The sequence below is a fragment of the Lissotriton vulgaris genome, chromosome 10, assembly GCF_964263255.1.
Source record: "Lissotriton vulgaris chromosome 10, aLisVul1.2, whole genome shotgun sequence".
In the NCBI taxonomy this organism is placed as follows: domain Eukaryota; kingdom Metazoa; phylum Chordata; class Amphibia; order Caudata; family Salamandridae; genus Lissotriton; species Lissotriton vulgaris.
The window spans coordinates 546367166-546389446 of record NC_141698.1 but is presented as its reverse complement, the minus strand read 5'-3'; the positions used below and the strand labels follow the sequence as shown (position 1 = coordinate 546389446).

The following is a 22281-nucleotide window of genomic DNA, read 5'->3' as shown; positions in this document are numbered from 1 at the left end:
ACATGATGGTGTGTCATCCTGCTTGGACAGAGGGTTAGCGTTGTGGAACAAACCTCTGTTGGTTCCTTCTCTTATTTGTTACTTCCTTTGATGTCAGGCTGCCATAGTTCATTTTTGGAGATCAGGGACATGATGCATACTGAGGTAGTCTTTGAGAGAGCCAGCATCTACCTTGCCCGAGCCAGCATCTACCTTGCCCATGCCTGTGCACGAAAATCATCCCAGGACAAATAGGAACTTGGAATATTGTGCCAGACTGTATTCCTCAGAATATTATGGCAAGATAAATATGTCATGACAATCAGTTATCATTGATTTTCTTGTATTGATTTGAAATCATTGTGTTACTATTTATTGGCAGCATAGACTTATTTTGTGATGTTTGATTGGAGCATATAAGATACTCCTTCTATGTCCCAAATGCATCTCTCTGTACCCTATTTTTAACATTGACAGAATTTTCCTTTTCTAAAGAAAATAATAATCTTTTGAATCAACAACCTGGTTATTGTATTATTTTTTCAATTCATTGTATTCGTTCAATATATTGTGTTAGTGTGGTAACCTCATTGAACTGTATCAGAGAAATTATATCCAGCTACTAACTAATGAAAGTGTGGGTACCCCATTCAACCTGAGTCCCCCTTTCTTGCTGTAATTGATAATTTTCAAACAAAATCCCTTGCTGGCCCATTCTTTAAACATACTAATTGCCCAAGCCTGCAAGGGTGTATTGGGTTGCTCACCCCTTTTCATAAAACTTCTGGGTTGGGGCAGCCAGCTGGGAGAGGTGAAGATGAGGACTCTGGCTTCCGGTAGAATCCGGGCTCCACATCAATTTGTTGGAGCTTCAGGCGATCCGGTTGGCATTGAAAGCCTTTCTTCTTTCAGTAAGGAGAAGGCTAGTACAGATGTTCATGGATAACACCACCACCATGTGGTACTGCAACGAGCACGGTGGGGTAGGGTTGTGGACCCTTTGTCAAGAGGCTTTGCACCTCTGTACATGGCTGGAATGCCAGGGCATATCCCTAATGGTTCAACACCTGGCTCTCTGAACTCCAAATCAGACAAAGTCAGCCGTCAATGCTTATCGGAGCACAAATGGTGTCTCCTTCTGGAGGTGACGCAAGTTCTCTTTCGAGAGTAGGGAGAACTTTAATTAGATCTGTTTGCCTACACTGAGAACATGCAATGTCAGCAGTTTTGGACATTGGAGTTTCCAAAAAGCTCTCACTCGGAGATGCCTTTCGTCTTGAGTGGAGCTCAGGCCTCCTGTATGCCTTTCTGCCAATACCACTCTTACCCAGAGTTCTCAAGAAGATAAGGAACAACCGGCCCAAGTCATTCTTGTGGCTCCAAATTGAGCTTGGGGTGTCTGGTACCCAAGCTGTTGAGCAGAAGCATTGGTGCTCCTATCAGGCTGCCTCTTCAGGAAGATCTTATATTGCAGCAACAGTCCAGGGTTCTTCACCCGAACCAGAAAAGTCTTCACCTTCATGCATGGAGATTGAACAGCAACTGCTTACAGTTTTCGACCTTCTGCCCCAAATTTGCAATGTTGTCTTGTCAGCCAGGTGTCTCTCCACCAAGACGGTATACAAGTGCTGTTGGCGCAAGTTTGTGGCATTGTGTGCAGGCCAGCACGTTGACCATCTGTCTGTACCCCTTTTCCAAGTTCTCCTGTTGATTCTTTCCTTGGGCCAGCAGGGCTCTGCTTTGGGCTTGTTGAAATGTTACCTTTTTGACATCTCTGCATGTTTGCGGTTGCCAGACCAGCCATCCCTCTTTAAATCCCCGCTGTGCATAGGTCTGTGAAAGGTCCCCAATATATGTTTCCACTAGGGGCTTTTATAATGCCCCAGTGGGATTTGAATTTAGTTCTTCCATTCCTAATATGAGCTGCTTTTTGAGCCTCGCTACACCAACCCACTCAGACCATCATGATGGCCTTTTATGGTCGTGACTTGTGGTGATAACATCTGCCCAGATGGTCATTGAGTTACAGGCACTGTCAGCACAACCTTCATACCTTACAATCTACCCAGACAAGCTGGTCCTTCTACTTAAGCATCCATTTTACTGAAGATCGATCTGTCACTCTGCCTGCCTTCTATGCTGTCTGACACCTCGAAAGAAGAGGAGAGATTCCAGTGACTGGACCCTAAAAGAGTGCTTTAGTTCTACCTTGACCACACAAAAGAGTTCCAACTGGACGGTTAGCTCATTGTGGGGTACACCGGGGCCAAGAAAGGAAAGGCAGAGCAGAAACGGACCATCTCACAATGGATAGTGCGCTTCATCAAAATCTGCTACGCATTGGCCAAAAGCAACCTCCTGACTGCTTGCAATCTCACTCTACCAGGGCCAACGCTGCGACCATTGCGTTAGTTCCAGTCCTGGATATCTGTCAAACAGCAATGTGGGCTTCCTTACACACGTTTATAAAGCTCTACTGCCTGGACAGTCCGGTCCGGCGTGACAGTAACTTTGCCCATTTGGTCCTACAGGACTTTTTAGTTTAATCTGCATCCTAGCGCCACCTCCAGGGAGGTAGTGCTTTGGTATTGTTCTAAGATAAGGAATCTGTGGTCAGAAGTGTCTATCAGATGCACATGTTACTTAACTTTGGTAACTCTTAATCTGGTAAAGCCTATCTAGCCGCAGATTCCTTACCGACCCTCACTTCCTCCCTGCTGTACAAACAGATTTCAGATTACAGGGTTCACCCCTTCTATGGGCCCAAGCTTGGCATACCATTGGTCAGTGTTCTTCATGGTTCTGCGCTTCATGTGTGGAAAGTCGCAAAAAGTTACTGACAGCGCGCTGGGGTGGCACCTACATAAGCACCACGCAGGTCACTTCCACGTGGAGCTGAATACCTCACCTACTGGTGTGAATGGGTACTGCTCATCCAAAATTTCTGAATCAAGTCTGATGCCTGGGGAATATTATACAGTAAGGAATCTGCGGCTAGATAGTCTTTACCAGATAAGGCATTACTGAAGTTAAGTAACTTGTCCTTTTGGAAAAAGCCCTCAAAGTGGGTACTGTTTCTGAAAAACAAAAGATTGAATTCTCCTTGATACACTAGAGGTTTTTTCCCAATGTATGGTGAAAATCTATGTTATCCTCTGGCCGGTAACAACCATGAAGGTCGCATGCTGGAAAAATCAGAATCCAAATCCAGCTCTTAATATGGCTAGCCTTCCGAAACACTACAGCCAGCAGTCCTGTAGCCAATCGGCTACTGACAAGCAGTGTTTAATGATGGAGCTGACTGAGAGCCTGCCACCATAAACTCTGCAGTTTCCCTACCTGAGATGGGGTGACCATGAGGTGGGCAGAACAGGGCATCCTCCGATTTGAAGTAGATCTGCTGTACCACTCACTTATGAATGACTGCTTATATATTCTCAGCAACCTTTGTGCATGTGTAGTTCTTATGATGTGATGTTATATGGCAATATTATGTAGAGAGAAAATAGAGACACAATATTATTTATTTTGTTTTATTAAGTATTTATAAAATGCAGCCCAGTCATTTAGTATTAGGGTGCCCACTATGTACATTTGAAATGCATCTTGTAACACAACAGGGAGCAGGATGTGCAGAATCCCTAAGAATTCATTCAGATTGCATCATGCAATCAAATATAGGCCTACAGGCAGTGTATGCACAGAATACATGCAGAATAAATATTTAATTTAACATCTGCAACAACAGTCAAAACACATGCAATAGGTGTATTTGGTTGAAAAAATGGATATTGGAAGCTAATAATCTATATTGTGTAGAATGGTACCCTTTAATGCGCTCAAATATGTACTCAATTGTAACTCTGGACATTTTTTGAAAAAAATGCAATAAAGATATTTAATGCATGTAAATATAGAAGGCAGAAACCTATGTTTTTGTAGCTGAATGGTGAATCCTAGGAGAAATAGCGGAGCATGCCTATCCCTGCCATCATGGATGGGATTTGAAAGAATTGATTAAAGTTAAAATCCTAAAAAGTACCTAAGATTGGGCCATGCGTGGTAACTGAACAGCACAAGAATACATTAACACAAAGCCAACCCTTTTACTAGACAAAGAAACATTTCACGGCACACCAAATGAACTGCTGCAGAAAGGGAGTTCAGAGTGTATAGAAACTATGAGGAAAACACTGCTCTTAGACAATGCAATGTTTTGGGATAACGAGTCATTACTCCAGTATTGGAACTTTCATAGATTCACATGATTGAATCATTTCCCGTTGTTGAGATGGGAGTCCCCGGTACATCAAAATTGCAATGCACAGCAAATACAAAGCAGAAACCAGGCCTAGGCCCATTTCAATTTTCTAACTTATCTCTATTGTTTTGTAAAAGAGACCAAAAGTAAATCCTGAACCAATCAGGACTTCCTACCCTCTGGAACACTCCTGAGAGAACCCTAGACCCTCAGATTTTCTACCACATGTTATGCTAGGGAGTCTCCTCTGAGCTCTGGTCAGCTTCTTCTACATCAGTGCTGATCTACAGGATTCTGGCATAGCCATGTCAGATAAAGATAAAAAAAGAGTATTTTTAGAGCCTGTGCCATCTGCTCTAAGAAAGGGCTTCATACAGACTACCCTCACAGTGACTGTATGTATTGCCTGTATCCCAACCATAAGGCAAAGGAGTGTAAAGTATGTTGTACCTTTTCTATTAAAACTTTGAGGGATCGTGAGGGGCGCCTTCTTATATGGCTCCAGAACTTAAAACCAGAAAGGAAGTAATCTCTAGTGAGGACAATGATGAGGCTTCCTCTTCGTCATCCAGAAGGTCCCATAAAGGGGGGAGATCACCTAACGCCCATTCCTGTGGTAAGCGTCCAAAGAAGGCCCTAAAAAAGATGTCTCATGGGTCTCATGGTCAGAGCTGATTTGCATATCGCCATTGTCTAACCCAGGGTGGTGTGGAGTGCAAAAAAACGATGGATTTGGGCCCAGATCTTTGGACTGGGGTGAATGTGTGACATTGATCCACATTCGGTCCATCACTTGTTTTGTTTGCAAATTCCGCCCTAAGTGCGCTGGGGATGCTCAGACGTGGGTCCCAGGCACTGCACACCACTGGAGTCAAGCTAGCCGGGCTGATGAGAGGTGTTACCTCGAAACCGGTCCGGTCCTCGGATGCTTGATTCCGTTCTGGGAAGGACATGGCTTTTGTAGTTCGGACTGGACTGTTCCCATGGGGCACAGGGTCAGAGCTGATTTGCATATCGCCATTGTCTAACCCAGGGTGGTGTGGAGTGCAAAAAAACGATGGATTTGGGCCCAGATCTTTGGACTGGGGTGAATGTGTGACATTGATCCACATTCGGTCCATCACTTGTTTTGTTTTCAAATTCCGTCATGGGTCTCATGGGTACAGTCTCTCAAAATCTCTTCATAAACATGAAAATGATAGAAAAGGGCATTCTGTGTGGGACAAACGATCATAAAAGGCTAGTTCTGAGTCTTCTACTACACCCCCACAAGGCAGACGCTCTTTAAAGAAGCCTTTCTCAGTGCCTCTTGAAGAAAAACTATTGACGAAAAGTCCATAGTCGATGGAAGAAGCCCTCACCTCAGCAGTGTTATACAAGGCAGGCGCGTGTATAACACTGGTGAGCATTTTTCTTCGATGTCAGCTCTAGTTGTCTTAGCAGCTAATGTTCTTGCCATTCTGGGTCGATATGATCGGCAAATGTTGTGTGATCTGGCTCCATATGTGGATCAACTTCCTGAAGATAGTAAATCGGAAGTGAGGAAAATTCTCCAGGAAGGGGAAAGAGCATCTGCAGAGGTGATAGATTGTGCGATGGATATCATCACAACAGCATTCAGGTCGCTGGGTGGCCCGGCAGTATTGCACCATCAAGGATAGCTCAGACCCACTTCATTTAGGCCGGAAGTGAAAAATAAGATTCTGGACCTTCCATTTGATGGAGAAACTTTTATTGGGAAACATATCAATGACGCGTTACAAGATATAAAGAAAGATACCTACACAGCAAAGGCGTTGGGGATGCTTCAATATCGGAAAGTGCCCTTTAGGGGAGCTAGAGGAAAGGGCCTTTTTTTCCTATATCGGTGGATATCAGCAATGCGGGTATCCCTCCTACGCTACATCTTCCTAACCATATCGACTGCAGTATGTTCAACAACAGCCACATTCAAGGTTGTATTCTCAATCTATCCCCAGAGGAGGACCAGGGCATCAGGGAAAAGATACCTCACAACGCCAATGACTGATTTCAGGCTCCAGCTATTTTTGTTCCAACCTATCCATAGATTTCTCTAGGGGGGCACATTTCTTTACACCTTCACCAGTGGCAAAGAATAACTACGGACCTATAAACCCTCAAGCTCGTACAATTCGGCCATACTTTAGAGTTCCTTCATATCCCACCTTGTACTCCTACACGACGGCAAGAAGTAAAACACTGACATCTCCTGCGTTTGGAAATTCTTGAAATGCTCCAAAAAGGAGCAATAGAACCGGTGCCAAACACCCAAAGAGGGAAGGGATTGTATTCCTGTTTCTTTTTGGTATGGAAAAACGTGAGACAATGGCATCCGATCTTGGATTTAAGAACTCAAAACCTGCCTCAAAAAACAGTCCTTTCGCATGGTCACTCTTCAGGACATTTTATTGCTCCAAAACCCAGGGGATCATATAACCACCTTAGACTTACAAGATGCATATTTTCACTTCCCCATCCATCCATCCAGTACTTTCGATTTTCTCTCTCGCTCTCGCTCTCGCTCTCTCCCTCTCCCTCTCCCTCTCTACCTCCCCTCTCCCTCTCCCTCTCTACCTCCCCTCTCCCTCTCCCTCTCTCTCTCCCCCCCCCCCCCCCACCCTCATGGTTCTGGGAACAATGTCATCTTGTATCCCTCTTATTCCTTTCTACCGATTAAGAATGCGTCCATTGCAAGAAGAGCAGGATTTGCAATGGTGTCAGTCAGTAGGTTCTTTCGAGGATGTCATTACAGTCACACCAGGCATTATCAAAGCCATACCTTGGTGTACCCATTGTCAAAATATTAACGTCGGACTCTCTTTTCTCACCACGCCTGCTCCACAAGTAATCACCACCAATGCCTCCCTGGAAGGATGGGAGCTTTCCTGCAAGACCTACAGGTCAGTGGACGTTGGCAGTTTCAAGACCAGCATTGTCATATCAATTTGCTGGAACACAGGGCAAAGAGATTGGCACTGCAGGTATTCCTGCCAAAGATAAGGAACATTACTGTGTTTCTCAGAACAGACAACACAACAGCAATGCATCATGTCAAAAAGCAAGGCGGCACGAGATCCGTTCCCCACTCTCAGGAGGCTCAGTGCATCTGGAAGTGGGCAATGCAGAACAAAATCTCTCTGAAGGCGGAACACCCTCCGTGAGGTCTGAACACAACAGCAGACACATTAAGCAGGCTCAAATCGGCCTGCCACAAGTGGGATATCCATCAACAGACACTAGACAGCATTGTTCTCAGAAGGGGCAGGCCAACAGTGGACTTCTTTGTGACACTGCAGAACAAGAAATGCCGGTACTTCGCAAATTGGCATTGCCAAACGGGATCCTGGGGGGAATGCATGGTCAGGCATCTTTGCCTATGCTTTTCTGCTGATTCCACTCCTGCCACAATTGCTCATGAAGATCAAGGCATAGCCCTGTAGATTGTTCCTAATAGCCCCATCGTGGCCGTGTCAACATTGGTTCACAGAACTTCTCCTTCTTTCAGAGAGACAACTTATTCTCCTGTGTCCCATTCCATCTCTTCTGACGATGTCCCAGGGTCAAGTGCTACATTCAGAGCCCAAATTGCTTCGATTAGCGGCATGGCTCCTGAACTCCGTGAATTTCAGCATCTAGAAATCCCATCTGAGTGTTTAGAAGTTCTTTCAAATGCTCAGGCACAGAGCACTAATAAAACGTACAGATTTAAAATGGAGAAGATTCTCTATATGGTGCCAGGATTCAAATGTTCATCCTCTGCAGTCCTCTCCTCATGAGATCCTTCCTTACATTCTCCTGGTTGCAAAATCTGGATTAGTACATTCCACAATTAAAGTCCATCTAGCTTTTGTATCCCGATTAAGGAGGACATCTTCAGGGTAATCATTATGGTCTCCTGACAATACAGAAACCGTTTCTACAATTTAGGGATGACCGAGTAGTCCTTCGTACTAATCCCAGCTTCATCCCCAAAGTTCTGTCAGACTTTCATTTGAACAAGCCTCTTATCCTTAAAACCTTCTTTCCACTAACAACACCATGTCAGAAAGAGCTCTTCATTCGCTAGATATTCAGCGCTGTCTGAAATTTTATCTGCGAAGAACAAAGACATTTCTCAAATCTACTCCACTTTTTGTATCCTACAGTACGCCCAGGAAGGGCTATCCGCTATCCAAAAGGGGAATTGCCCATTGGATCCTGAGTGCAATCCAGTATTGCCATCAAGTGACAGGAAAACCTCTGCGGGCACGGGTGCGAGCTTACTCTACAAGAGCAATCTCTACATCTACTGCTTTTTTTTGCTGGAGTACCTGTCCAGTATATCTGCAGAGCTGCAACCTGGAAGAGTACCCATACTTTCACCAGATATTACTGCTTGGATGAGGCCGCTCACAGTGATGTAGAAGTAGGCCAGACGGTGCTGGGGAACTTTTTCCAGTGACGGTGAGCACCTCCTTCATCACTCCTTCCTTTCTGCGGTAAGACTGTGCACATTTTATCTGTATCTCTAGGTATATTGATATATATACAGGTATATGTGTTCATATTCTGATCTTTTAACCTTATAAGGTCTTATTTATGGTATGTTTAAAATATGCTAATGTTTACATATACAATTATTATCAGTTTGAGGACTGATGGTTTAAGTTAGATCTGCTTCTTTATAGATTGACAATGTAGAGCACACTCTTAGGGTGATATGAGAGAAAGTGTGCTACTGACTGCTACCTACTCTGATTCAAGCATGTGAATCTATGAAAATTCCAAAGCGTGAGTAAGAAAAAAAGTTACGTACCTGTAACTGTAGTTCTCCAGTCTTAGAATCTTTCATAGATTTACATGCAGCCCAGCCTCCTCACTTGAGAGACTCACCTTTGGATTTTTGCAGGTGTATCTTTGTACTTGTGCAGTGAAAATCAGAGGGTCTAAGGCTCTCTCAGGAGTGTTCTAGAGGGCGAGAAGTCCTGATTGGTTCAGGATTGACTTTTGGTCTCTTTTACAAAACAATAGAGATAAGTTAGAAAACTGAAATGAGCCTAGGCTTGGTTTCTGGTTTGTATTTGCTTTGCATTGCTTTTTTGATGTACCAGGGACTCCCAGCTCAACAATGGGGAATGATTCAAGCATGTGAATTTATGAAAGATTCCAATACTGAAGCACTACAGTTACAGGTAAGTAACTTATTTTCCTTTGACCTTGATACATAATGGCCTGAGGGGTATGCTGCCTGAGGGGGTATGCTCTGTGGATCAAATGTCACAGCTGTCATTCGTACACAGTTTGCAAGGGTAGACAATGAGCCACATTTGCCATTGTTACTCTGTATACAAAGGGGCAGACTCTTTGGATCTTAAGGCAGGTCGTAAGCTGTCTTTGCTGTACTGTTATATGCTTTGTTCGATCCTGTGTCCCTTCTGTCTTTGTCTCACAACAGCGTAGGAGCATACATGATTAAGCATACAATAACATTGGTCTCATGTATCTTCATCTTATTAAGTGATGTAAAAGAAAGACATCATTAACCATGAAGACATTTATCTCAACATGGCACTTTATGGTGACAGAGGGCTGATGCCTGCAACTCCTATTTGTCCCAATGTTTCTTTGTTGTACACTATGATGGGTAGAGGTAGGATGGCTATCCAGAATGATATTTTGTAAAACATTGAGCCATTACTTGTGCTTGCCAGCCCTGCTGTTACTCCCCATTGCCTAAAATGTGTACTCCTGCTCATTGTGGAAATCCAGGTATTTTAAGAGGGTCCACTTCCTATGTATGCCTGGAAGAAGGACAAATGCAAGAAGAGGTGTTATACTAATTATTTTATATATTGTCAAGGTCACACAGAGAAAATTTACTCCATCAAGTTCCACCCTTTGGCTTCCGATATTCTGGCATCATCCTCCTACGACATGACTGTCCGCATCTGGAACATCAACACAGGAAAACAGGAACTGCTATTGAAGGGACATACTGATCAGGTAAGGGGGCAAAAGAGCTGCTGCGGAAGGGGCACAATACTAGGATGTCATTGAGAACAGCTGAGAAGGGCAAGTGAGGGATTTTTGTGACACAAGGTGCAGGTTAATGGGCTAGAGGAGCCAGTAAGGCAAGACAGGCAGTACAAAGAGGGGAATCGAGAGCAGGAAAGTGGGGCACAAGCAACAGGTGAGGGGGAATCTCAGCAAGTGAAAATAAGCAGCCAGCTGTGGATGGGGCTCAGGTCGAAGGGGAAGGGGCTGAGGGAGCAAGTAAATTGACCAAGGAGCAGGTTAAGAGGGGCAGAGTGAAGGGCATAAGGGGAGACAAGGGAGCAGGTGAAAGAGAGTCCATGGCCGAAAACGCAGACATCAAGAGTAGCCCAGGGATCAGAAGTAGCAATTGATAGAAGAGCATCAGAAATAACAGAATGAACAGATGAAGGGGTACACTGGATTGGTAAACAGAGAGGCATCAAGAGTAATTGAGGAAGCCGGGTCCAGGTGCATAGGTGAAGACGCACAGAACAGGTAGGTGTGACACAGGAATCGGATGAGTGGAGCACAAGCAACAGGAGGGACCATACCCACCGTCCAATTGGAAGGGTGTACAGGTGGGATCTGATAGGGTGACATGAGAAAATGACAGAGGCACAGGAACCAGATGAAAGGAGTACTGTGACAGCTTGAGTGAAACATACGGGCTAGAGTATATAGTACAAAGAGCTTGAACAGAGGGATATAGAAATAAGATGGTGGCACATAAAAACCAAGAGAGGGGGAAGATAGAGCAAAGGAAAGTGCCACTGGGAGCAGAAGAGAGTAATCCAGTGTGGTGTGAGTCAAAGGAGCTAGGGAAGCGGCTCAAAAGACAAGACAAAAGGGACACAGTAACCAGGTAAGAATGATACATGATCTGTTTACATTTAGACATGCAGTAGTTGAGTAACGTGGACTGTAGACAAGTGGTATTCATTGATGTGGAATGTGAGTGTGAAGTTTTTCTATAGGGTGTGCTCCTTGTGTGTTATTTGTTTGGTCACATCTTTATTTTATAAACAGATGGCTCTCAGAGAAGAGAATGCTTTTGTAGAGATTGTAGACATATCACTTGCATTTGATAAAAGGAGACCCAGTGAGAGGAGGATGCATTAGCTATGAGCAATGAATGTAAATCCACTGCACATTGACAGGTATTGGGAGGGCTTTTGGAGTTACCAGTTCCATTGCTGAAAATGGTGGAAGTAGCAAAAGTTGGTCAACGGGGGCATGTTGTAAGCATTGATTGTGAGAATGAGAGCTATTGAATGTTGTGGCAAATGTAGCTTTTACAGGGTACAAAGTAGGGTGGTATTAAAGTTGTAAATTGTATAATAGGTGAGATGGATTTCAGAGACTAGGTGGTGCAATATGGTTTGCAGGGTTTAGAGGGTGCAGCGGAGGCCTCAGTTGGATTGCAGAAAAGTGGTTGAGCAGTGAACCATATCTGATAGAGACTTCTAGCCGCAGATTCCTTACCTTGGAATGATCACCAGGCATCGGACTGGATCCGGAAAAAATGTTGTGCGCAGTACCCCTGCTCACCGGTAACTGGCGTACTTTGGCTCCATGTGGTGTCGTTGGCATAGTCTGCACTGGAAGTGACGTTTGCGCTGCCTATATAGCCGCCTCCTAGGCATGCTGTCAGATCTTTTCTGTCCACACCAGCCAGAGCAGATCCAGGAAGAGCTACCCTTTAGTCATTTACTAGGTTTTTTCAACTTTTTGTCAAAGTCTTTTTTGAGGTTTTCCTCCTGGTGTGGCAGGGATGTCCTCTAGAAAGGCCGGCTTCAAGCCCTGCGGTGCCTGTCATCGACAGATGTCAGTGACGGAACTGTACAGTGTATGTCTCTGGTGCAGCGAGCGATATCACGACCCAAAGGCCTGCTGTGACTGCTGTGCCATGCATCCGCGGGCCTTGAAGTAGTGCTCCCTCAAGGTCATGGCGGCTTGATGTGACGTTCACGGTCCCGGTTTAGATGAAGCTCTTGGTTTTTTCATTCAAGGTCATCAAGCCACTCGGGTAAGTCCAAGTCTCTCAAGAAAAAGAAGAAGTTGAAGCATGCTTCGGCTTCTCCTCGTCCATCAGCTGACCAGAAGACGGAGGATCGCCACTGAAGGCCTGTCTCCACAGTTGAGCCAGCGAATGGGTTGGCTCTGCGCTTCCCCAAGTTTCCAGGTTCCAAATCGACCCTGCCCTATTGAGAGAGTTCCATGAGGCCATGTACCTTATCTTTGGGTGGCCCCTTCTCTACAGTGTGCCTTCTGGCCCCCTACTGAATCTGGCGCCAGTCGGGCCTCAGGGACCCACAGATGGATCCAGATGAGCACCAGTCGTGCTACCTCGACCTACTCCAGCGCTGGCGGCACCTCCGGTGGCGCCATCCACATTCTCATCCCCAACTCCAATACAGAGCCGGAGGGACATCGTCCAATGCTGGCTACAGTGCCGACTGGAGCCCTGCCTTCCAGGCTGGAGCCTGAGCCCTATTCTTATGAGCTTGAACTCAGGAAGGATTGGTAGAGGTTCCTGTAGCCTGACGAATACCATCATTACAAAGAACAGTATATGGACTGGTGTGAGGATCTCGGTGAAGCTAGTGGACTGGATACTTCTCCAGATACTGGTATGCTTTCCCCCCCTACTGTGACTATGGAGGAAGGAGTTTTCTTCGCAATGGTGGTGCAAAGGGCGGCTTAGGTCAAAGACCTTAGCCTGCCCATAGTCTTCAGTCAGGAGTGTCCCCATCACAACCTATTCTCCTTTTCAGTGAGGCACTTACTGACGTCCTGCTTGGCAGCACAGGTCCTCCTGTGAACAGGACAGTTGCCTGCCGCCATTGCACTGCTCCTGGGAACCCAGAGTTTATCACCCAACACCTTCACATCTTACACCCGGAGAGCTTGGTGGTCTAAGCCTCCATGTAAATCCTGATACATTCCCTACCGCAACCTTAGTCGGGGAATCCAAAAGACTGGACAATCTTGTTAAGAAGATGTTTTCCCCTGTCAGCCTGACACTGCAGTTTGTTAACACTGAGTGCCTTTTGGGCTGCTATTCCCATGCTCTGTGGGATACAGTTTCTCAGGTGTGCCCAACATTCCCAGATGAGGCACAGGCCGTGCTCTCCCAGGCTTTTGCTTATGGGAGTAACGCAGCAAGGTTCACATCCGTTGTGCAATTGACACCACCGACTCACTAGGCTGAGCGGTTTCAACAGTTTCCCCTCAACGCTATGCCTTATTGAGGACTGGCTTTTCTGGGGATGTCCAGTCCTCACTCATGGACATATCCTTTGATGGCTCCTGTTTCTTCAGAGACCAGATGGATTTGGCGCTGGAGCGCTTAAAGGACAGCAGGGCCTTGGGCCTTTCTATGATCCCGTGTTACCCTCAATCTTCCTTTTACCACTTTTGTGACCGTAGAAGGGGGCACACAACTGCATCTATACCCATCCAGCTGCTGCGCAAGCTTACCAGCCTCTGTGTGACCGCCGATGCTGTTCCTACTGGCCCTGTGGGTTGGGTGGCCAGCTGCCAGGTCAGTCCACAACCCCCCCCTGCAGCCCAAGCCTCCAAACCCACCTAGTTTGCCCACTTATCATTGTTTCCCACCTCCAGGCTACGGCGGACCTCCGGCATTAGGTTCAGTATCAATATTTCAAAATCACACCTGACTCCCTCTCAGATTTCTCTTCCATTGGAGCTGTTCTGGATACTGTGCAGTTTTAGGCTTATCCTCCCGAACGGTGAGTACAGGATATTGAACTGATGGTTCAACCTCTATCCTAGATTTCGGTGAGACTGACTCTGAGGCTACTGGGCCTCATGGCCTCCTGCATTCTGCTTGTGGCACATGCCCATTGGCATATGCGGGCTCTGCAGTGCGGCCTGAAGTTCCAGATGGCACAGCATCAGGAGATTCTCTCCGACATGGTCCAGATCTCAGAGGAAACGGCAAAGGACATTCAGTGGTGGCTAACGAACCGCAATTGGGTCAGTGACAAACCCTCTCCCTTCCCCAACCAGATCTGACAGTAGAGGCAGATGCATCACTCCTGGGAAGGGGCGGCCATCTGTGAGAGGTGGAGATCAGAGGACTCTGGTCTCCAGCAGAATCCGGACTCCACATCGGCCTGTTGGAGCTTCAAGCAATCTGATTGGTACTGAAAACCATTCTACCCTCTATTCAGGGAAGGCTAGTGCAGGTGTTCACGGACAAAACCACTGCAATGTGGTACTGCAACAAACAGGGCGGGTGTGTTCGTGGACCCTTTGTCAAGAGGCCCTGTGATAGAGCGCACCGGACCACTAGCTCAATTGTACCATACTCATCTAGGCCCATATAAATTCACACGTTGAACTAATAGCCCTTTCTGTTTACTACTAACAATCTATCAGTACTTTGAGTATTTTTAGGACTTATACCTGTAAACTATGACTTACCAATCCTCGTCATCTTAACTATAAGTCCTAGAGATCGAAAAAGGAGTTTGAATAAATAAGTAGTATTTAAACAATTGTACATTTCCTGTAATAACCACAGACTCAGCAGAAGTTTTGAAAGCTTTATCTATGCACGTTTTAAGTGAGTCTTCATCCAAATTACAGAAACCATAAATTTCATAAGTAAGAAAATGATTAATAAAATATAAAGTTTGTAAAAAATCACAGTAACACCTTTAGACATTGGTACCTGGGAAGGGTGAGAAAGGTAAATAGCGCAAGGACATACTACATGGATTTATATTTACCTAGAATGGTGCAAGGACCAATCCTGTCCACGGGTTGGGGCAAAAGACAAGGCTCCCGACTAATCAGGTGCACACGGGACAAGACAGGTGCAGTTCAGGACAGGTGACCTCTGCTAAGTGCAACGCCAGCGTCACACCCCTCTAGGTCAAATTAGTACCCCGACTGGGTAATCGATAATTTCCCCAAACACCTCCATTCGTCTGACAGAGTGCTCCGCCAGCACCTCTGCTCTCGATCTCCTATAGCATGCGTTGGGTCAGTGACAGGTCAGCTATTCAAACAAGTCGGACAATTTCTCTATCTAAGCCTACCTTAGTTATACCATTTCGAGGGCAATGTACCACCCCTATGTGTTCCTTTTCAGTGATTGGTCAGAAAGACGAGGAGAGGTCATCACACCATACTAAGATGAGATCATTTTCATTAAGTGTATTTGATCATGTTCCCACCCATAATTTGTTTTCTTACGTTTTTATTCCACCCACCAATATTATTTCATTTAGTATACAATGCTGTTTAAATTTGCAAGTTGTCTTCCTTTTCAGAGGTCATGGGGTGAGGTTCCAAGCCGCATCGTGGGTATGACAGTCCTTGGCACGGTTTCAATGCCACAGATCGAAGTCTCTGAGTTCTCCCGGCACATGTGCTGTATATATTCAAAATGCCCTCCCAAGTCACCCCTCGGGCCTAAATACGAGCTAGTAACAAAGTCAAAGAGAAACCTATTAGAATACAAAAATAAATGAATGCACTGTATACCATTTATCTCTATTCTAACTCCATTACTTTATTTATACTATAGCATTATTGGTTAAGCAGAACAAACAAGTTTAGTACAAGCAGCAGAATGTGCATTAGTATGAGTAAGCATGGAGCAGCCATCTTGGCGCTAGTGCGCAGAAGCGAGAGTTTCCCACCAAAGCAGAGGTACGTCTCAACATGTAGATGTGGTGGATGCATGCGCAGTACATTTCCCGCGTTTTCGGCGGCCATATTAGGACACTCGGGTTACTGTTAATAAAAGCACATAGACAAGCTTCCCCAGCCTGCTAAATATGTAGTGTAATGCAAATATTAATGGACAAAACATGTTGATTATTATGTTACATGTTATTTTGAGTATTTCGAGAGGACTGAGTACAAGCAAGTTTCAGTAGTGTGAAACCTTGCTCCATCAATCCCCTCTTTGATGATATTTTACATCATTACAAATTAAGGAACCAGATGCCAGCTTTTAGCACTCTCCCAGTTCAATTTCTTCAATTACTTTGGGAGTTTTCTTTTCACTTTTATTCTGGTAAACTTTTATTCTCTTATATATGTCCCCCTTTAATTCTTCCATTTGAATTTCATCTAATTTTCTTTTATTCTTTTTCCCATTCACTTTATACTTTTTTCTATTTCTGCAGCATTTGCATCAAATCATTATCACCAACATTACTAGTGATATCCCCATTATTGGCATTAGTACTTTACCTACTATGCTTCTTCCAACATTAGAAAGCCAACTACTTACTGAGGTGAGACCATCAGTTAGTCTCTTCCATGCACTATCAACCTCCAGTGGTTCTTCTTTTAAATGAGTGATATTTCTTGCATACCTTCTGATTTCAACACTTTTATCAGATATGTAAGTGCAACAATGTTGCGCCTTCAATATTCTACAGACTCCGCCCTCTTTTGCCAATAATATGTCAAGAGCAAGTCGATTTTGTAAAACCATTGATCTGATCGAAACCAATTTGGTATTGATCAATAAGAATCCTCCATTAGTGTCAGTCGATAAGCGATCCACCATGGTAGATAATTAACAAATTCTTTGAGTATTCAGAATTACTCCCTCTGAAGCTATTAATGCACTAAATATATCCCCTACAATTTCTGAAAAACAAGCTTTTTTTATATTGTGTTAGTTCATTTTCATGTTCATTGCTTCCAGTGATTCTCTTTACATGGTATACCTTCGGGAATACTATTCCGAAATAGCAACTCCCATACCAATGATCAGGCAGTTTAAAATAAGCTTTGTCCCACAAATATAATACTGGATCTGTTCCCCCTTTTAGTCCCCAACCCCCAATTATGAGGAAATTGTGTTCACATTCACTGGAACCGATGAATACATTGTTATACTCTGTTTTCTTTCTATGGAGACACATTTTCCCCTTCTTTTCAAAATCCAGAGACAAAGCAGCATGAGTCTTGCCAGTTGCCATAAATTCCTCCCTTTCAGACGATTTGGGTACTTTGGGTTTTGGTTCAGTGGCTTTTCTATGGAAATCCTGTCTCATTTTCTCTACTAAATTAAAAAACACCTTTTCTTGTTCATATAACTTGTATGTTAGATTTTCGTAATGTGCTTCAGCTATATCTATTCCTTTCATAGTCAAGAAAAATTCACCAAAGAACTGGGCAGATTTAGCACTAAGGACAGGCTTCATTTTTACACGTATAGGGATTTCAGAAAAAATGACGTCTATGTTAGAATAATAATACTGTAACTTTCCAGTTCTATAAAACAGACTAGTTAATATGCTACATGAAATACCATAGGTCAGTCGTAAATGGTGGTATGTAACACCTTCAGCTACTGAGGTTGGTAACTTCATACAAACATAACAGTCACTAATTTGCATTGTTTCTACATAATGTACTAATAGATTAGCTAATACATTCATCTCAGTTTCATTTCTATTTCTAAAGTGATGTAATTCTATCTCATCTGGTGTTTCTAATACTATATCTTGTTTGTGGTGCGCTATCTTTCCGTGTATACTAGTGTCATTTTGTTTAACAGCCATCAAGTAAGGTATTGCTATCGTCCGTCCTAGCCATACAATTAGCACAATCAATACACTACATATGCATATTCTACAGCATGTCTTTATACAATTTCTTTCCGAATTTCCAGTAACTCTTTTATCAGCCATTTTGACTAATGAGGCTTAACCCCCTTTTGAGAATTTTCCACAGAATACTCCTGTGATTTTTTATCTCAAATTGGCCTCACTTCTTTAATAGATTGATCAGCAATCAATTCTTCTTCACTTTCCTCACTGATTTCCAGATTCTTGAATTCTTCGAGGATGATGTAAGTCCATTCAGGACCTCTGTATTTATTGTTCAGTCTTTTCAACTGTGGACTTCTCCTTCTTTGAGTGCTTGTAGACGGTTCAGTTGGACTGGTTACTTCGTCCACTTGTTCATGTTCTTCATCTAGTGTGACTAGGCGATATTTCAGTCTTTTAACAAAACCAGGCCATTTATTGCCTTTTCTGAGTCTTTTAGCTGGCACTGTGCTTTCTGATTCTTCAAATGTTCTTTTGTTTTCTTGAAGTTGTGGCACAACTTGATTTTCATCAACTTCAGGTATCCTTTCTAACTGACCTTGTCCAGGGCTTATTGCTGTTGACATTTCTGCCTGGATGGTTTCTTCTAGACTTATCTGACCTGGTTCAGGATATAACTTTGTTGGGCCTGGAGTTTTTTCTTCGTCCTGAACCCGTTTTGCTAGTCCTGTCTGGCCCTGCACAGGTCTTGCAATTTCTTGATTGTCTTCTGCCTGCGCGTTTTGTCTAGTACCTGCGCGTTTTGTCTAGTACCTATCTGTCCCTCCTCAGACAGTGGTGTTCATGTGGGAGTTTCCTTGGTCTGAGTATATCGCTTCTTCCTTAACTGTTCCTTCTCATGATTACCATTGGCTTTGATTTCTGTAATCTGAGTACATTCTTCTATTCCTATCTTGTCCTCACTATCAGTGTGAATATCTAGATACGTTTGGCTTCTTGTTCTTCTTATTTCAGGTATGTCGACTACTGGGATCCATTCATCCTGACTGGTGCTCGGTTGTTCATCGTCAACTATTTCAGGATCAACTTCTTGAGACCCTTCAGCTGCGCAAACTTCAGCCTCAATTTCGTCAGGTTCTGGTACCCTTTTGGTGTGGCTTGCGTGGATCCAATTTGGGATTCTCTTGCACTTTACAGCTGTGGTGGTGACCAATATCACTTGATGTGGCTCTCCCCACCTTGGTGCTAGGCAAGGTAAGAAGCACCTTGCTAAGCAGGCTTGATTACTGCAATTCTCTGTATTCAAGGCCCCCACAATACATCATCCAGGGATTGCAGAGAGTACAGTCTGCAGCAGCGAAATTAGCACTCAATAGGCCGTGAAGCTCATCCACCACTATTGCTCTGAGAGAGCTGCACTGGCTGCCTATTAAGGAAAGGGTCCAGTTTAAATCCCTATGTCTGATTTTCAGAGCAGTGCATAAGCTGGGCCTAATCCCCTTGCAGGAAAAGTTCATGTGGTACCAACCCAAGAGGCATCTCCGCTCCTCCAGTGCCAGCCTTCGTCTGTCTCCAAGTTCAAACGTGCCCTGTCAGGAGGAAGGGCATTCAATGTGGTGGGTGCCCGCCTTTGTAATGAACTTCCCCTGAACCTTAGACAAACGGACACTCTGAGTGAATTCCGAAAGAGCCTAAAAACCTGGCTCTTCCCAAAAGCTTAGATCTACGTCTCCTATACACACGGCCCAACCTTATTTCCACACTGGTCTCTGTCTTCAGTCGGAAGCGCCAGGATACCCGTAGGGTGACAGTAGGCTCTATATAAGTACTCAATCAATCAATCAAGATTCCCGGGTGTGATTTTTTATCACTACCCAATCTCAAGGGTTCAAATCATGTACTGGAGTGGTGAGAGATAGAACGCACTTGGTCAGCCAACTCTTTGCAGTACTCCAACACTAAATCATCAGATATAGTTAACAGCTGATGTCCTGGCACACATGCTTGCCTCATTGCCCTTCCCATGAGTATTTCATGGGGACTCAAGCCTGTTTTCTTGTCTAGAATGCTTCTGAGTCCCATCAGGACAAGAGGTAAAGCATCAGGTCACTCTAATTGGGTAGATTCACACATCTTTCCCAATCTTGCTTTAATTGTGCCATTCAATTGTTCTACCACTCCAGAAGCCTCTGGGTGATATGCACAGTGCAGCTTTTGCTCAACTTTGAATGCTTCACAGATTAGACCAATGATTTCATTGTTAAAATGTTTTCCTTGGTCTGACTCAATCGTTACTGGAAAACCAAACCGAAGAATGAGCTCTCTCAAAAAGAGTTTGGCTACAGTTAAGCTGTCATTTCTGCGTGTAGGGTATGATTTTACCCATTTTGAAAATAGGCAAACAATTACCAAGCCATACTTTAATCCTCGACAAGCAGGTAACCGAATGAAGTCAATTTGGAGTCTAATAAATGGACCTTCTGCCTTTCCAATTTTCCCGGGACAACATACCGTTTTCTTACCAGGGTTCATTCGCTGACATGGTTAAGCATCTCTGGCAAACACTCTCTGCTATGTTCCTGAATTTTGCATTGAACCAATCCTGTCTGAACAATCGGATCATTGCATCTCTACCTATGTGTGTGTCCCCATGGTACATCCTAGCCATTGGTGCAAGCATACAGTCAGGTAATACTGGTCTCCCATCTAGGTAAACTATTACGCCATCTTCAGGTCTCGCCTGACACCCTATTTTCTGCCAGTCTTCCTTTTCTTTGGGCTCTGCTTCACCTTGTAAATCTTTCACTTCTTCCCATGCATTCACTCCTCTCAATAGCATAAGTTGGCAGCTGTTTCCACATGCTTCAATTTTCTTATTTATGGCCATTTTATGTTTGGCACAATGTTGGTCCACTTGGTCAGCATATCGGTTACCAACTGTCACTTTGTATTTTCCAGATTGATGAGCAGCGCACTTGACCACTGCCAATTCTTTTGGCAATTGAATTGCTTCAAGGAATTCTTTCACAAATTATCCATTTTGAATAGGAGTTCCTGAAGAAGTCATGAACTCCCTTTGCATCCATAGTTGGCCAAAGTCATGCACAACCCCGTAACCATATTGACTATCAGTGTAGATGGTTACGCTCCAATTTTTCCTAATTTTGCACACTTTTATTAAAGCAATCAATTTGGCTACTTGTGCAGGCTTGACTCCGGGAAAATAGGATGCTTTGACTATACCAGATAATGTACACACAGCATAATCAGCACTTAGTCCTCCTTCCTCATGGCACATACACAAGCCATCTACAAACAGCTCATGTTTTGGGTCTTTTAAAGGGTCTTCCTGTATGTCTGCGTGAGGTTTAGTACTGAGTTCCGTGAGGTCGATACAATCATGTTCGACTTCCTCAAAATGAGAATCTGGCAGTAAGGTTACTGGACTTAGAATCGTGCACCTCACTAGTGTCATATTTTCTGAACCAAGAGAATTCTTTCATATTTAGTCATCCGACTATGAGTTAAATGCTGAGTACGTGTTCTGGTTAACAGAATCACAATTGAATGTTGGACATACACTAATAATGGATTCACTTTGCTCAAGACTCATACAGGTTGCAGCTACTGCTTTCAGACAACCTGACAGTGCTGATGCCACTGGGTCCAATGTGGCAGAAAAATATGCCACAGGTCGTCGCATTAATCCGTGGGTCTGGGTTAGAACTGAAAGAGCACAATTGTCTCTTGTGTCACAGAATAGTGCAAACTCTTTTGAATAGTCAGGCATCCCTAATGCTGGAGCTTCACACAAACTGTTACGCAGTTTTAAGAAAGCAGTCATGCTTTCATCATCCCATTCTACTGGGTCCTTTGCTCATTTCTTTGTCATCTGAATCAGTGGTTTTGCTATCCCTGCAAATCCCACAATCCACTGCCTGCAGTAACCGACAACTCTGGGAAACATTCTGATCTCTTTTTGAGTTTGGGGTAGTTTCATGTTTTGAATTATTTTGATTCTTTCAGTTGTCATCTTCTGGTCCCTCTTTCTATCTGGTGTCCCAGATACTTGACTGAGTTTGTATAGTATTGTAATTTCTCTGTGGACACTTTATGACCACCTTTTACTAAATGGTTCAATAATGCAATGGAATCGATCACACAGTCATTTCTGGTTCTTGATGCCAATAAGAACTCCGCAGGCACACGCCGGGAGCTGTGATTCATGAAAATTTTTAAAATTTGATGATTTACTCTGTTTTAAAACTAAAAACCCACCTAAACAGTCGAGTGTGTCACTGAGAACACGCAGGCTGCAACGATTCCCGACGCCACTCCTGGCGAGAATTTCGGCCACGCCCCCCGGGCTGACTATTTAAGCGCCAATACCGAGCGCTGTTAGTTAACCCTGACAAGAACTCCGCAGGCACACGCCGGGAGCTGTGATTCATGAAACTT

At 44.1% G+C, this 22281-nt stretch overlaps 1 protein-coding gene across 2 annotated transcripts in view; it reads left to right on the top strand.

The window, feature by feature from the left end:
• The window catches only part of LOC147688502 (coronin-7-like), a 1252182-nt gene that overhangs the window by 926619 nt on the left and 303282 nt on the right, over window positions 1-22281 (top strand). For both annotated transcript variants that reach the window (XM_086941395.1, XM_086941394.1), the window contains exon 19: window positions 10101-10243. In XM_086941395.1, the coding sequence (XP_086797521.1) occupies window positions 10101-10243 (143 nt within the window). The remainder of the gene's footprint in view (window positions 1-10100; window positions 10244-22281) is intronic.